At 42.6% G+C, this 17,807-nt stretch overlaps 1 protein-coding gene across 4 annotated transcripts in view; it reads left to right on the forward strand.

Moving 5' to 3' along the window:
- The first annotated feature begins 2,418 nt into the window (after window positions 1-2,418).
- FBXW11 (F-box and WD repeat domain containing 11) overlaps window positions 2,419-17,807 on the forward strand; it is a 486,480-nt gene continuing 471,091 nt past the window's right edge. For 2 of the 4 annotated variants that reach the window (XM_069199329.1, XM_069199328.1), the window contains exon 1: window positions 2,536-2,700. In XM_069199329.1, the coding sequence (XP_069055430.1) occupies window positions 2,656-2,700 (45 nt within the window). In that variant the 5' untranslated portion in view covers window positions 2,536-2,655. Of the gene's footprint in view, window positions 2,701-3,092; window positions 3,179-17,807 lie in introns of those variants that run through there. The other 2 variants (XM_069199326.1, XM_069199327.1) reach the window with 2 other exon arrangements.

Below are 17,807 nucleotides of genomic sequence, written 5' to 3' on the forward strand. Positions count from 1 at the left end.
CTTTAGCCTTTACCCTTTCTACATCAAAAAAATTGGGTACTGATAATGAAAAATGTTCCTCTTTAACAGAATTAATGAGATAATGAGCAACAGAAAACCATGTATCTCTTCTACAGCATCACCGGCAAAAACACCCTAAATGTATGAGCTTTACACCTTTACACAACCATCCTAGGAACAAGTGCACAAAGTCTAGCAAACTATCACACATACTAGCCAGTCTTATGAGTTTGAGTTGAGAAGGAGATTGGGCAATAAAGATTACTTTAATTTTATTTTCCAGCTTGTCACAAGTGCTATATGTTCAAGAATACAGGGCAAATGTCAGGATATATTGCTAACAAATTTCTGCTTATTCCTTTAAAATGTGGATTGCTGTTTACAAAATTATCTAACTTTCCAGTCAAAGACAAAATAGTAAAGTGTACTAGTTGACAGCCTTGTTGTGGTGGTAAAGGACATGTGAAAAAAGGCTGTAACCTATGAGTTTTTTGGAACACACAACATCTTTTAAATACCTGTGAACTGTGCAAATGTTTCAAGACATATCAGCAGTTAGGAAACCACAAATGGACCACTTGTTTGTAATTCAGAAATTTGGTGGAAACAGAGTTTAACAGGATCAAATCAACCAAGACAATGTAATTGGTGATGTTCAAATGATACATATTTGATGAAACCACATTTCCACATATTATTATTTGTGTGCCATATTGTATTATTAGTAAAACTGCATGTTGACATTTTGCTTCTATTTCAATGGGAATTGTTCTGTATGTTAAAGACAGTGACTCCTTCTGTCCTACAATAATGTCTCAACAATGTATACATGTTCAAGTCTGTAGCACACTTCTGTGCAACAATGAGAATCTGCAGTTTACAGCTCACTGAAATGAAACATCCCAATCAGTATACTATTTCCCATATACAGGAGGGCTGATGTATGGCTAGCCAGGGCATTATATAGTAATGTCAACTCCTTTCTAACCGTTCAGGCCCACAATACTACTATAACACTCAGCAGTGTGCAGCCAATGATAGCTCATGCAGGCTGGTTAATAACTCCCTTTTCCTGCTTAATGCTCTTAACCTCACACAAGACCTGTCCTCTATGGGTCTTACCGTCACTCAGCACTGTACCAGCCCCTAAACCAGTCATCACCAGCTTAACAGACATGGAATACCTGAAGCCATCTGATGCATACAGCTGGCCACTCAGAGGGCTGAACTCTAGTCTAGCACTTCATTCCCAATTAGCTACATTCTATGCATCCTGCTTTACATCTCACAATGGCCTCAATGAGAAGCTAGTAACAAGGTCCATTTAAGCAGATGCTCTCTATCATTTTTCTCTTCTCTCACCAAACATGCCTGCTCGGGCCATGAACTGTAAACAAAATACCTGACTGGACAACCAAGTGTAGTAACCATATATATAGATTATGATCATATGAAATACCACAAAAACATCTGCAGTTGCTCAAAGCTGCACGCATAGTGAAGAACTGTGAGGTGCACGATTGCCTCAATCTAATATGTTTTTTTTTACTTGTACTTATGTTGGTTATCTATCTACGTATATACTATTGCGTGATTTCTTCTGATGTGTCTGTAAAACTTAGATTTCGTCCCTAATTTTTGCTCATAATTTTGACCCGTTGCCCTGAATTTTTACACTCACCATCCTGCGTTTGCACCTTTGCCAGTTAGTCACCCTAGATGTTGGGAGAAAAAAAGACACATTTGGCGTCAAAAACTTTGCATGGTTTTGAAAAGTAAACAGATAGTCGATATTTTCCCTGGGAGAGGTGTCAACCCTATCAAAACCCCACATATTAAGTGAAAAGTCGGATAATTCACCCTATGGCGTAGTTGGAAAAGACGCATCCCCATCAACTCTATGCCACATGCCAATGTATATAAACCCCAAATTAAGGTAAACATAAAATACCACGAAGGTTGCAGCTTGTATCAGTCTTGGAGAGTAAAACTTCCTGTCATTTCACTGATGATGGGAAAGGGGATGCTAGCCCTCATAGACCAGAGGGTAGAGCTTCGGAAGCAGGCGGAATCAAGTTATTTCCGTCCAGTCCACAGAGCGCTCCAGCATTCCAAATACAGAGCGAGTCAAAGTTTCGCCATTCCACATAGAGTACACGACCGCTCGCAGTACCGGAGCAGGGCAATAGTAGATCATAAAAGAGTTCAGGTTTTGCAGAGAAAATTGTATTTGGGCTCCCTAATAAAAACACAGTATTTTAAAGTATCTTTTAAATGACAGAATTGAATATGCTTTGTAATAAAAAAACATTGTGCATTCAAAAGCTATAAAAAAATTCCTTACTTTGAGGGCAGGCACCTGGCTCAACTTAGACATCTTTGAACTGACTATCATCGCACAGAATAGAAAATCCTCCCATTCAAAGATGGTCGCCATAAAAGCGTCTGCCGTATTTCGCACGCTCATGCCTTCGTCTGTTTACCAATGCGGCAAACCGAGGGCTCTTCTGACTGCCACCAGGTTTCCGGGCGGTGGCAGCTACTCGGTCACGTGTGCGCCTCGTCACGCAGGGCGGAGCTCCGCGGGCCCAGCCGCTGCCGCGGTCTCTGCGCTTCCGTCTGAAGCTGGGAAGGAGGAAGCATAGCCTGGACAAGATGGAGTCGGAGTCTGTGATCGAGGACAAGACCATCGAGCTGATGGTGAGTCAGTGGCCCAGACTACAGCCACAACTCAGGTCCTAAGATCGCAGTCGGCTGCGTCTGCTCGGAGCCTGACATAGGCGACGCACGCCTTTCACCAGTTGGAGGCGGCCTTCTGCCTCACATCTAAGTCAGGGATATTAGCCCCCACCCACTACAGTCTGGATGCTCCTCACTACTCCCCCCAGTTTGGTGTTCTTGGCCTATCTGGGCTTTTCCTTCTTCTACTGAGTGGTTATTTTTCTTCCTTTGGATGTTGGGTTTTTATTCGCCCTGCCTTTCCCATTGGAAGTGAGGCGCAGCGGATGCATATTTCCTAAATTGATCATTTTTCTGCCCACCAGGAAAGACCTTTTCCACCTTCTACAAATCGGTAGATGTCTACTACTTTTTATTTTTATAATTTCTTTTCATTTCCCTGTAGCCCGTGCTGGGGTGGGGGGCTTCTTTTCCCAGGCGTGTCTGTGGTTTCTAAAAGGTGGGTGTCGCTTTTTTTCTTTTCAGAGCTAGTGTCTGGGGCCCTGTTTGTACCTTGCTCCTTGTACCTTTTATGTATTACCCCTGAAATTATATTGTACTTCTTGCCCAGCCTTTCTCAGAAAAAGGAGAGAAAGTGAGTGCATGTTGTAAGTCGGGACGGCGCCCAGGTATACTCCTTGAACCAGGCATGGGAAATCTGACTGGCAGTGAAGGTCTTTGGGTATCTGGATCTTCTTCCAAGGGTGGGAGGCTGCGCCATTCGACTATGGCAGGCAGAGTTGGACGCATGTCCAGCGGTTCTAGAGGGTGAGAAAAATAATTGTAATAATTTTCATAGCGGCGGCCTAATAGAAGTAATTTTCAGAAGAGGTATTCAAACCCACACCTAGTCGACAATGTTTGGATTATGATTTTTTGTTTTAGATCTTAAAAAGGCTAAAAAAGCCAACACATATTTAATAGACGTTTCCTTAAATCAGCACTTGAGTTGACTGTTAATGATCTTAATCATTCTTCATATTTGCCGGAGTATTTTTTTTACTTGGTGTATATCATTCAACTAAGTTCATAGAAACAAACTGTAGTGAAAGCATGTGTATCTCAATATGATTAAAGCTTAACCCATCACAGATATTCTTATAAACTGCTTTGGAATGTTTGGGCTGATGTGCCTTTGCATTTTTTGAGCTGTCAAATGGTAAACCGCGAATCCGATGACAAATTACATGTTTGCTACCATTTTATTTCTTACCTTTACGTAAAAAGCCACCTGCTCATGCTGCATTTTATTTGTTTGAAAGGCCTGTTACTATATCGCTTGGCAACACGATTTGCTCCGTTAGTACACATTATTATGTTGATTGCGTGGAAGTTTTACCACCAAGTAAGGCAGATCTTGATGCTTTGGTCGCACGTCAGTTTGATATTGGAAAAAAAAAACAGTACTCCGAATTAAGTTTTAAACAAACTGTCTTGTAAAATGATGGTAGTTTCGACTACTGTTTATTCCGAAGATTATACATCTTCCCATTGCTTGCGTTTGTGCATCAGTTAGGTAATTTCACGTATGCCTTTTATAGCTATATATTTTTCTACAATCCTTCAACATTATGGTTATAACTTCAAATTGAAGGCGCTAAAGTTTTTTTTTTTTTCTTTTTTTTTTTTTCTTTCTCTGCTTGGACGTCACTGATGTGTGCTTCGTTGAGATGCTATAAGTCCTCTTCTTTTTCCTTTGTTAACCATTAGCATTTTATTTCCAAGATGCAGTTGTAAAGCTGAATGGTACATTTAATGCTGGTCTTAAAAGCATGTAGGTCTGACCATGCATGGACTTTCTAAGCACCTGATTTGGCTTATCAACAGCATGTTATAGAAAGCAAAGTTGCTGCTCGTCATTGGGATGCCAGCCCTTAAGTGCGTGTTTCAGTATTTAAAAAAAAATAATTTATGGTTTGTGGGTCCGCGTCCATATTTATTTCAAAGGCGTACAGAAATCAAAAATATTTTTTTTCTTCCCCAGTTTTTGAGAGTGCATATTTTTTGTTACTTGTGTTGTACGGAAACTCCGTACCACAACGGTGATTTGGGTGAATTTGAGTTACATTAATAGAAATGCGTTGTTGCTCAGAATACTGCGATTTTATCAACCTATTCCATACGGACGGCTTTGTTTTTTTTATTTTTTATTTATTAAGGATTGACTGCAGGATATTACGTCCTCTCGCACTCAACATGACACAAAAATAACACTTTTTAGGTGCTTTTTTGTTGGATCTCTAAATCCAGAAAAGTAGATTAACCCAGCATACATACGGGCCAATGGGCTCTGATAGAAACCCAGCACTGTTTTGGTTTTGCATGTGACCTCTCAGGATTACCCACATTTTCCAGTTGAAAACAGTAGGCTTTATTTAATAATCAAATAACCAGTTTTCTAATAATATTTATGTGTAGTCTGGTAACAGTGTTTGTCTGGTTATGTACCCTCCTTTTGCTTTCTCCTTGAGACTTTACTTAATCTTTTCATGTGCAGTCTCACGTTCTCATTCTCTGGGCTTTTACCCCTTTTGGCACCTAGGCCACTTCTCACTTTAGCTTGATGAGGTGTACCTCACAAGTTACTACAACTATCTTTGATTTGGAGTAATCTAGGACCAGTGATTTCACCCCGCCTCACCTCTTGTGGCTCAATCAAATTAAGACCGGTTTACTGTAGATGTTGAAAACCATACTATTTGAAATCATTTTTAGCTTGGCACAGGTACGTTTGTGACATGGCCTCTGCTTTTCAAATTGTATAAAAGAAGCACAGCATCCACACCAATAAAGGTAATGTTCCCTTCATGCCAAAATGAATAGAGATTTGTAATGTGTTAAAAGATCTTAGATTAATGTAGTCACCATTACAATTTCACCACAGTAATGCTTAAAACAACATACTGCAAATTATGATATGACTTGAGAGTGCCAATGATTTGATGGCATAAGACTGGGTAGGCAAACAGCTTAACAAGTATTATATTTATTCTGATCCCAAGTTTTAAAGTCAGTATTGCCAGACAACCAACACATTATCACCTATTTATTCAGGAAAATGTGGAGGTCAAGATCCGTGAACAACTTTGTAAGATTTACCTTGGTAAAGGTTTGGTGGAAACTAAACACTATCAGTGGGTAACGTGCTTAAGGGAGAAGGGGTCACTTGAACAACAAAAGTCACATTTAATTAAGACAAGTTCTGGGAAGGAACTTCAAAACATGAGACGTTTACCCACAGTAGTGGTAAGAGCGGAGGTATTTTGATTCTAGTAGTTAGTATACTTCATTGGTAATTGAGACCGCTGGTCCAAAGGAAGTAATGGATGCAATGCTGCGAGTTAATGTAGGTATTAAGGACTGCTTGTCCTCGGCTGCGGAGCCTCTTGGTAAGCATGCTGGTGGTTGGTTTAGCAAAGACTGCTATGATGCAAAGAAAACTTTGAGGAGGGCTCTTAAAACCCCCCCCAGAGACAGGGTCCTGATTAGTGATGCGAGGCTTAAGTATTAAAATGTCCTGCAGGCAAGAAAACTCAAAACTCAAGCTCAGGGAAATTGCCTGGAGCAAATTGGAACGTGCAGTTGAGCTGAAGAGCCTCAGCATGTTTTGGAAGGTGGTAAACAGGGGTCTCTGTGAAACAAACCTCAGAGGGCCAAGGTTGAAATATAGCTTCTGAGGATTGGGTGAATTATTTTTGTAAAAAATTTCAGGGGAACCCCCTAAGAGACAATAGGGATAGCCAATTAGATGCTCCTCCTAACTTAGCCATTAGGTTCACAGTTCACGAGTGTAGGGAGGCGCTCTGTGATAGTGCTGGTAATAAAGCTCCGGGCCCGGATTTAATCCCCATGGATCTCTATAAATCTTGTCCCCAGATATGGGTGCCTATTCTGTTAAATGTTCTTAATGCAGCGGTTACTGTGGGAGTCCCTGCCTCTTGGAGATTGGCCTGCATTATTCCTGCCTTAAAAAAGGGTCACCGAAATGATCCTAAATCCTATCGTCCAATCTCCCTCTTGGATTCCTCCGCTAACATTTTGGGCTAGATTATCCTTAGGTGCATTGAGGCCTGGATAGCCGAAAATGAAATTTTGTGCCAGGCACAGTATGGATTTGGGGAAGGGCTTGGCACTCGGGTACAGTGCCTACATTTGCTTATGTTGATTGGAAAATATACCTTAGCTAGGAAAGGGACCTTACATCTTGCCTTCATGGACCATAGCTGTGCCTTAGATAAGGTAAATCGGTCCAGGCTCTGGGAGAGGCTAAATCATTCAGGCATGGATCCCCACATTGTGGAGTTGCTACAGTAACTTAATTCAGGTACAAACGCAAATGGAACGGTAGGGATCAATGGGGAATGCTCAGATACTTTAGAGCTGGGGGGGGGGTGCGCCAGGGTTGTCTCCTACTCTTTTCCTGTTGTATACTAACAGATTGTTTGACTTTTTAGCGGAGCACTGCAGAGGTGCCCCAAAAATTAACAGTAAAAGTGTCCCTGTTTTGATCTATGAAGATGATGCAGTGATTATGCCACGTACCATGAATGGCCTACGGCACGCAGTCAGAGCCTATGATTCCTTTATGACAGCACTTGGCTTAGAGATTAATTGTAAAAAAAATCACACTTTGTGGTCCTTGGGAAGCCTCTTAGTAGGGTGGGAATGCTGATCATTAAATGACAAGTAATAACAAAAGTTCAGGATTTCCCATATTTGGGGGTTGTCTTTGATGATAAAGGTTCCAGGAAACCAGGCATTTCTAGACGTGGGGCTCTTTTTAATGCTTCAGTTGGTGCCACTTTTAATTTTGCTGCAAGGGTGGGATCCAAACACATCAAACCTCTTCTTGAAGTCTATAGGCGCAAGTGCCTTCCATTTCTCCTGTATTGTGCTGCTCTTTGAGTGTATGTGGATATCAGGGCCCCTGTAGTTGAGGAAAATCGTTTTTGTAGAAGGTTACTGGGAGTTGGCCAGAACACTTCTGGGTTCTGCCTACATACCGAATTAGATCTGGAGTTTGTACAAGACACCATCCAGCTTGCTCCACTTCTGTTATGGATTTCTATTTGGTCTAATGAATGTTCCTCATTTAACAGAGATTTCGTGCGGGATTGCCTGGCCTGTGATCAGGTGAAGGATATCCCCTGGTTGATGTACATAAGAAAGGTAGCCTATCTCCTGGGGCGCCCAGATGTGTTTGAGGCTCTGGAGGGTCTGTCTAGCTGTGAGAAACATTGGCCCAAGGCTAACTTTTTGAAAATCCTGGGGGCCAAAAGAGAGGAGGAAGCCCTAAGGAAAAAATTGGTTAGGGAGTTTGGTATGATAAAGATGGGGTTGGGCCCTGAGCCCTATCTTGTAGAGATAAGGGAAGTGAGGGAAAGGTGCCTCATTACGCGTTTCCGCCTGGGGACAGTGAGGACCAGCTTATGTTTTCTGCTGGGTCAGTACGTTGAAAAAATAATTAGTCTTTTTCCCTGTGATGGTGTGTCTGTGCAGTCTCTAGTCCATTTTACTTTGTTTTGTGACTTTTATGCACCTTTTAGGCGTAGTTTTTTACTCCCCCCTGTTGAGGTATACCACCCTTTTATGTGGTTGCGGATGCATTGGTGTGGTGTGGGTTGGGGTTCTTTTTGAAGGGTGCCATTACCTGGAGGAATAAGCTAGAGTATTTAAAAAAAAAAAAAAAAAAGTAAGGGAAGGAAGGGAAACGGGAAGGAAGAGAAAGAGGGGAAGGGGGTAAAAAGGAGAAGGAAAGTTTTTTTTTTTTTTTTTTTTTTTTTTTTAAAGGGACAGTCTTATTCTCTTTTTAATCAATCAATCATGTAATTTATAAAGCACGCTACTCACCCGTCGGGGTCTCAAGGTGCTGGGGGAGAGGAAACTACTGGTCGAATAGCCATGTCTTGAGGCGTTTCCTGAAAGTAAGTAGGTCCTGGGTCTGGCGTAGGTGGAGCGGTAGGGAGTTCCAGGTCTTGGCGGCGAGGTGAGAGAAGGCACTACACTGGGACAGGGGTCTTCAGAGCCAAGGCAACAGGAATATCAAGGGGTTTACTTTTTGCTACTGGAGTCGGGGTCACCATGCAGTGGTCACAGTAGTTATTATGGAGCCTCCTGAAGGCTTCAGGGCTGGCAGGCATCTGCAATTTTCAGTCCAATGGTGCAGGTATTTGGCACCAGGGAGATATTGTTGAAATGTGGGGCACCACAGCAGCTGTGAGCACAGAGACCCTAGGTCAACCAGTCCAGTCTCATTAGGTAATAGTGAGCGGTCTCTCCCGCCTCTTAGTTTGGCTGTGTCCCCTTTAGACCTCCGAGCAGGAGTCTATGCACAGTCCCAGGCCGGTGAGGAGCGATGCGCCTCACTGCTGGGAATGAGTAATTTTGTGCCACCTAGACACTGCGTGCACAATTTCTTCAATCCAACGCCATGTCTCACCTCAGGGAGCTGCCTGGTGCCTGCAGCACCAACCCATACCAATCTCCAAGCTCTCAGCGTGGCGCGCTCACCCCAGTTGTGCAGCAGCAATACTTTGCACCGATCAGATGCAGGTTAGAAGGAGCCACAAGTAGCATGATGCTAAGCCGCCATTGCAGGGGCAGTGCCCTGGGAACCGCACATCCAGGCCGAAGTTCTGGTAGTAGAATGCTCCTCCTCCAGTCACAGTCACTAGCGATATCGATCATCCCTCTGTATTGTGTACTCCATGTTAAATGGCACAATTTTACGTGGTAATAGCATCTGGGGCAGTATAATTTCGCATTTGAGCCCCGGGCGACAGGCGCTTTACTCTAGTGCGGCCATCTTGATTGCTCTAAATTTCTGGTCTCTGATAATGGCTGGATATTTATAAGATGTAATCATAGTTATAAATAATTTAAATTGTTAAATGGAGTAGTTGCTGTTGCAGCAAGTAAACTGGGCAAATCAGCATTTATCCGAAATAAAGGAATTGTGAAGAAATATTAAAGAGGAAATGGTTAATTACATTATAACATTAAATTACCAAGGAAATATTTGCGGGAAAGACAACGAGGATGTAGTGGCAGTGAAAATGGCAACTGGGCAAAAGGATATATATTGTGTCCCAGATTTGTGGGCCTCAGTTCCAGTTCATTCTTTATCTGTTGGGGAAATAGAACCAGCTGCCCTGTTGTGGGGCTTTTGACACTAATCTCTGCACTTATGAGATGAATGAAATATTTTGGAATACTTTTTGTTTGTCTGTGTTGAGTCTTTACCGGAAAATAAATTGCAAACAACTAATTGATTGTCTAACTTGGTAGAGTCCATAAATTGTAGCAGTTCAACTAAGCTTGGGAAAAGAGATGGCCCCTAAACTGTGCTCTATTGTTTCAAAGTGAGCTCTGGAGGGGATAGCTTAGCTAATTTGTGGCAAGCATCTGATTGGCTTTGGGTCGACAGGGTTGGATTTGGCAAGAGATACTTTTTTTGAGGGGTTTCACTATTCCTGCTAGCATTAATTTGTGCCTTGGGCATCTCTCCATCTGCCCATGAGTGCTGAAACATGTAGAACAGTTAGTTGCAGTAAAAAAGTTTTTCCCCTCCTAAATTGAGTTAGGAGGGAAATTGAGTTAGGAACCCCTCCTTACCAACCATACCAAACTTTGCAACTACGCTGTAATAAGGTTACATAAGGGCCTCACCCCAGGTACTGCCTGAAGAACCACCTTATCATACTTTGATGTGCACTATTGTGTAAAAGTCAGTAACCCACTGAAAAATCTACAGTTGAACTGTTTTTCTGTATCTTGTGTTTAGTTAGTCATCACCAAGTCCTAACATTAGAACCGGTGTTTAATTTGTATATAAAAATGTGCCAGTGCACAAAGCCCTCCTTTGAAACACTCAGCTGCTGCAAATAAATGTGCGAACATGGACTACCGAGGCAGCGTAATCCTGAATCCATCTCGGGCCACTTGAGTCCATTTACAGCCACTCCCTGCCCCTTCAGCTCACTCTTGCAGCTTTCTGCTTTCTCCCATTGTGACGCCTTTTTGTTTTCCTCTTCCTCCATCTTTCCCATACATGTCTTTTGCATGCAGTAAATGCTTGAGGCAGAAAAATTGGTGCCGACTCTCAAAAATAATTGCCGGTGCTCTGCACCGGAAACAACCAGCACAAATTGAGCACTGGCTAACCTCATGTGACAAGTTAACACAAAAAAATCACTGGCATCGTTTGTTTTTTAAAAAAAAATAAAAAAATCCTTGTATGAAAACATGCACCTCAAAGTTCAGTAATCTCTAGAACCCTATTTTTATCTTGAAGTAAATGCTTAAGAGTTTTTCTCATGTCGCTTGGTAAGAATTCTGACTCATCTAAACAGAACTCTTTAAGCTGGGCGATATTGAAGTTTTTTTTTTTGTGTGCACAGCACTCTGTAACTCTCCACAGCATCTCCTGGGGCTTGATGTTTGAACTTTGACATGGCCATCACAAAATCCTTATTCTTTTTGACTATTCAGTCGTAGATTTAGTGGTGTTTTTTGAGTAGTTGTTTTGTTGTATGATTTATTGTCTGCTAATATTAAAGGCTTTTCCATAGAATGTGCTGAGGCGCAGATGAATTCAGATTGGACTCAAAGATTGTCAGGCAACCAGGTCTGGTTCCTGCAAAGCATACACAAGTTACCCCTTCACCACCATGCGTGATGGTTACTATAGGTTTCTTGTAATAGTAAGCAGTGCTTAGTTTTCACCAAATATATTGTACATCATAACTAAAAATAAAAAAAATCCACTTTTTCCTCCTCCGTCCAGAGGACATTTTTCGAGGACACAAGTGGTTCATTCAGATACTGCTTCGTAAACAAAACATTATTTTGTTTGTAGGAAAGGTTTTTTTTTTTTTCCCCCCCCTCTTCATGGGTGTCTTGAAAGCCATACTTGTTCAGTCTTTTTATAATGGTAGAATTATGCACTTAAATTCAATGTTGAGAGAAGTCCCTTGACGTAGCTTTGGGCTCCTTACAATCTCTGGGCTTATGTGGTTTTATTTTGGGTTGCGTTTGCTGGGACTCCCAATCTGGCCAGATTTTTGAATGTGTTAACCAATATCCGTTAGTTAAATATTGTTGCCACTTTGGGATGAAGATAGATTTTTTTTTATTGGAAGTCACTTTATAAAACTATGAAAATCTTATTGCCCTGTAAAGGAATACACTTGTCTGACCCTCTATCTAAAGCAATTGGATTGCCTGGAACAAATTCATTACTAGTCTACTAAAGCTTCCCATTAAACTCTGACCTCTTAAGCCCCTTGACTTCCAACCACCCAGTGATTAGCCGTGCAAACTCTTACACTGCTCTTACTCCATATGTGGTAGGCTGGCTTCCTATTCCCATACAATAGCTCTGTACCCCTTCTGCTGGTTTTGTCGTAAAGTCCATTATTCTTTGCTTCTGTTCTTTTATTACAATATAGGCTTAATCCCCTTCATTTTCCCTTCTAGCACAACTTCAATATGCCCCCTTTACTCTCTCCCTTCAGGCTCTATTGCTCTTCCACACCAATCTCTACCTCAATTTTAATGGACTTCTGTCAGATGTTTCTACTCCTTTGCGTTCTACTTTCTACACATATTGAGAGTGCCTGTTTATTTTTTTAGTTGTGCTTGGCTTGCAGAGGGAGAATCAGGAGCTCCATCTTCCATTCCTGTACTCCATCAGGCCTGCAGATTGCCGCCTAACCCCAAACATGCTGTCATGAGCGCTGCATTTCTAACATGGACAGGCTTAATGATCCTAGGGGTGCAGTTTACATAAAATGAAAGTGAAAAACGTGCTTCAGTGAGGAACACACCTGCAAATAAGATAGCAGGATGCCATGATGTTAATGGGTAGAAACAAAGTGCAAGTAGAATAAATCTGGGGCATGAGCTTAGCTTACAGTAGATGGAGAGAATGTGTCAAGTGGAGGCAGACCGACAGCAGTTGAAACTACTAGTTTGCATAGTGGAATGCTTGGGCTGGTCATGGAGGACAGGACCAACACTAAGTTGGATCGCTCAGGGATGAGTGGCCACTTCAGCACTGTACTGGCTGAATCAGTAAGTGTATGACATGGCTCTAAAACTGGAACCAAGGTTAAGCTGTGAATTGAGCTAGAAAGAGAAGAGCACCAGATTATTCTCTTTTGACCTAGTTAAAGGGAGAAGAAGTAGACTAGTATAGTGTGAGTGCTGACAGAAATGGGCAGAGCCCACCTATGCAGCCAGGCACGAAGAGGCTTATGAGGAGCTCCCAGGAGTTTAGTGAAAGGTGCCTTAAAGGTGCAAGGGCCTGGCAGAAATTGGGATGGCCTGGGAAAACAGTAGTGAAAGGGACTATGAGATAGGCTGAAGCAAAGGATGTGCAGTGTCTCGGAGAAAGGGCAGAAATATGCAGGACATTGGGTGAACAAAGCTGTAAGACTTTTTTTTTTTTTTTTTAAATATGAAAAAGCATGCAGATTAAGTGCAGGGCAAAGCAGATGCTGAGGAGGTCAGAATATGGGAACAGAGATGGAGTAGGTAGAACAGAGCATTTGCTTGTGAGGCAGGGTGCAAAAGAGAAGAGGCAGATGGCCAGGAAGTCTTGAGTAAGTCTAGGCTTGCCGCTGGTTCTGAAGTGATCTACAGGTCACAAACTCAAACCTAACAGGATAGATTCAATCTTCATCCTTCCCAGGGCGATAGTTGGGAGTGCTATTAGATTTCCATTAGTAACAATTGTGTTAAGTGAACACTACATAAAAGTACATGTGATTGTTACTATTAATCATGAAGACATCCAGGCAGTTAGGTGAGTAGCTGTACTGTGAAGAATGGTGCTGTGAAGTAGGGCCAGGCATAAGACAGGGGATTAGAGGTAGGAATTACCTTTAATGGAACAGAGCATGTGGGCCTGTAACATTGAGACTGAGGATGTAGTGTTAAAGGCATGGCACAGAAATACTGAAAGAAGTGTGGGGGAACTAAACTGGAAAGAGAAAGGTCACAGATCATGGACTGCAAAGAAGTGCAAGGATGGACAATCTAAGGAAGGAGGAATAGTGATCAACTTAATTGAGGGACATCTGGGAACACCGAGGCTCTGCTTGTGTTACGTAGAGGCCGGGTAGAAAAGGAGAGACAGCTGAGGAAACTGGCAAGTTGGGACCGTGAGGTAACGCTCGCAACTTGCATGCCATGTGATCTGCAACCATGGCATAGGATCTTGCATGGCAAACTCATCATTTCATCCTACCAAAGTCAGTGAACTGAGTACAGTTTTCATCAAGTAATAGTCACATCCATTAGTTACAGTGGTTGGAAACTGAATCTGGTATGAAGCACAATAGAAAATAACACTATCAGTGTTTAATACTGAAGAACTTGAGGATGACAAAAAAATAATGCTGAGGGGAAAACTGATTTTAGAAAGCAGGGGTCTACCCAGGTGTAAGGCAACTGAGATATAGTGAAACATTAAGGAAGGGAGGGAAGGTGCGGCAATGGCTGAGATGGGGAAGCGTAGTGTCAAGGGCAGAAATACTGAAGGAAGAGTTCGAAACAAAAGAAGCCAAAGAAATGTAAAGTTGACAGACCACAAACTACAGGACACAAGAGAGGTGCGGGTGGACAGGAGTTAAAATAAAGGAGTTTTGAATTGTCTTGCTCTAAGTGATTGGTGTGAGGAAAGAGCAGTGGGGATGAGAAGTGACTGGTTATGAGGCAAACTGAAACAATCATGCAAAGGCATCTCCAAGATAAGAAGGAGGCGCTCTCATGACGGAAACCAGATGTTTGAAACAACACTGTCAAGCTCCTATTGAAGGAAGTAGATGGGATATCCAGTGCACCCAGAGCTTAGCAGCTACATACATAGAATGTAAAATGCATTAGATAACCACCCATTTAGACTCTCATTCCCCTAAATTGGCTGCACCGACAGGAAAAGCCAGTAAGTCTTACCCATGGAAGATCTATCGGCTTGACATGTATTTGCTATGCTGTACACCAGTGTGGCTGCTGTTCAGCATGGCTTAAAGTTACTGGCATGTCATAGAGTGGAGTAGGGAAGTAGTGCTGTAGAGTGGATGTGGGGGAGTAGTGTGCCATAAAGGTGACTAGCGTTCAGTGGCAGTGTCGTAAAATTGAGTATTGTAGAGCGGGTGGAATGGGTTGAAGTGGGGGGGCAATTGGGGTGGATTAAAAGTGGGCTGGAGTGGGGTGGATTAAAAGTGGGGTGGATTAAGGTTTATTGGAGTGGGTTGTGGTGAATTGGAATGGATGTAGTGGGGCAGACTAGAGTGGAGCGGACTGTTTTGGAAGGGGTAAATTTGAGTGAGGCAGATTGTTTTGGATTGGAATGGGGCAGGTGAGTTAGAATGGGGTGGGTTGGTTTCAGAGGATTGGAGTGAAGTGAATTGGGGTAAGTGGATTGGTTTGCAATGGGGTGGATTTGTGTAGGGTCAGTTGGATTGAGTGGGGTGAATTGGTGTGGGGTGGGAAGGCATGGATTGGAATGGGACAGATTTGATTGGAGTGGGGTGAATTGGGGTGTACAGCAATATTATGTGTTAAAACATAGTTTTGGAAATTACACGTAAGAAAGAAACACTGTTGTTTGCAATCTTTAAAACAAAATAATTGTTATGTTTTGAGAACCGAGCCCATGAACAAAAATAAAACCTGAGTGCAAAGTGAGAAAAGAGGACTTGGAAAAAAGAGTTAACTATAAAAAACAAAAACCTTAATTTATTTGTCCTGCACGGCACGTGTTTGCTCGTGGTATGCCATCAGTTTGTATGTCACTAGAATTTAAAAATAAATATCTCAATTTCGTCCGTAGCAGCGGACAGTCACTGATTAAGTTGAATCAATCAGTGCTTGGCCCCTGCTTCACAGAGAGGAATGAAAACGATTCTGGGCTTGCAGTGACGAATTATGAGACTTTAAAGAAGAGTGCCACGCAGACCAACAAATGGTAAACAACGGGTGGGCTCAAGCCCTTTTTATTAAGTTGAGCCGAAGCAGCCTATGCACTGACCCTATGAGGCAAGCTGTTATCTACTCTGTGGACTTTGACCACGCCTGGCACTTGTCATTGGGTTCAAACATCTGCCTTTCTAAATTACTGTTGTTTCTTTGATGAATAGCTTACATTTTTCCCGCCTTTTGGCTGTTTTGCCCCGCCCCGGAGACTGGTCCTGTTACATGGATCAGTTCTCTTCTGACCATTTGTTTGTTGCACTGCATTACTGTTTTAGGTCAAGCATAGCAGCGCGCAAGTGCTGCTTTTCGGACATATTGGTATGTATCTGGGCTTTTAACCACTCCCACCTCACGTCCATCACTATCACTTGTTCGTGGGCTTGCCTTTCAACAATCCTTTGTTTTCGGTGGTAACTGCTTTTACATTTGTCCCTCCTTAGGGCAGTTTTGTTACCGCCTTGGCCAAACCCTGTTACATGGATAATTGCACTTATGCCGATCACGTTGACTGCGAGTGAACGTCTTTTTCCTCTTGTCTCTATCCTTCCAGCTCACAGCAGTGCTTTAAATCGGCTCACATATGTCAAATGTTTTACTTTTTATTTTCAATTTGTGTGGCAAGGAAAGTGTAGTTAGGAACTTAAAATGCTAATAGCTCTAACTCGAGCACACACGAGAACCATCGTATTGCAAATGCTTGTTTCTTTTACCTCAGCGCCTTACCAAATGCAATCACCCGCTTTCCTTTCTGCTGCTCGCTTGTTTTCTTTGATGTGGCCTCCAGGACAGATTGACCAGTACAGATTGGCATTTATTTGTAATTTTGTTTACTTTCTGGATTTTGTCGTTCAGATTGCTATTGTTTAATTTGTTCCGATCGGCATAGGCACTGGGTGAGCTGATGCCAAGACTCTAACCCGGTTCCCCCAGTCCCAAAGTTGGCAGCGCTGTATGTTACGCCACTTCTTCTTGGAATTCTGAACCAGCAATTCCCCCTTGAGTTTGTGTTTTGTTTTCGGTGCCCGCTTTATGCCCTCAACACTTGTCATTTTCTGACCCTGAAAACATGCGTCCGACCTTGGCTTGAGAAGATATCCCACTGTTTTCAGTGTGGAAAACAGACTTCAAACACGCTGCAAAAGGCTGTAATCTGTGCCCCTGATTACATTTACTTACACGGAGTAATCCTATTTGCAAATTCACAATTTCATTCAAAAGCATGAATGTGCACTCAGATCAGCTTTAAGTGTGCAGGTCTGTGTGTAAGTTAGCCTATACTATTTATTACTTTCCTGCTATGCATATAAAATAAACATAGATATAGACATTTAAATTGCACATTTATAGAAAAAACACTCCTATTATAGTGAATATCCATATATGGTTTACCCTTGACATAAATTAAATCTTATACGTTTTATTCAATCTGACTTAAGCTGTTTTTCTTTAACACAGGTTGTGCAACCAGGGATAGCGCACAATCTCCATTGATTTGTTTGTTTATCACTTGGAGAACCTACAAGACCACAACTCTTAATCTCTCATAGACCACCTCACCAACCTCGGACTCAAACAACTGGTCACCGCACCCACCCACTCAGCAGGAGACACGCTCAACGCAATTTTCACCTCAAGCCAACACATAACCTACACCCACACCACCAAACTCCTCTGGACTGACCACCACTGCATCCACTTCTCCTTCGCCAAACCCCCCGCACACCACCATCAACACACCACACCCTACTGCATGTGGGACAAGATCCCCACAGAACACCTGAACTCCCAACTGGCTCACAACCCCCCCACACACACACCAACGACCCCAACACAGGAGCCCACAACCTCTCTAAATGGATCACCACCTGCACAGACACACTAGCCCCCTCAGAAAACACATCACCACCCGCAACATTAAGAACGCCCCATGGTTCACCCCCAAGACTCCAAGCGCAAATGCCGCAAAGCGGACAAAATATGGCGACAAGAACCCTCTACAACCAACTTCTCCACCCTCAAAGCCACCATTCGCACCCATCATCAACTCATACGCACCGCCAAAAGAGACCACTACAAGACACGCCTTGACAACAACTCTCAAAACAGCA

This window comes from Pleurodeles waltl, chromosome 7 (genome assembly GCF_031143425.1).
Source record: "Pleurodeles waltl isolate 20211129_DDA chromosome 7, aPleWal1.hap1.20221129, whole genome shotgun sequence".
Lineage (NCBI taxonomy): Eukaryota > Metazoa > Chordata > Amphibia > Caudata > Salamandridae > Pleurodeles > Pleurodeles waltl.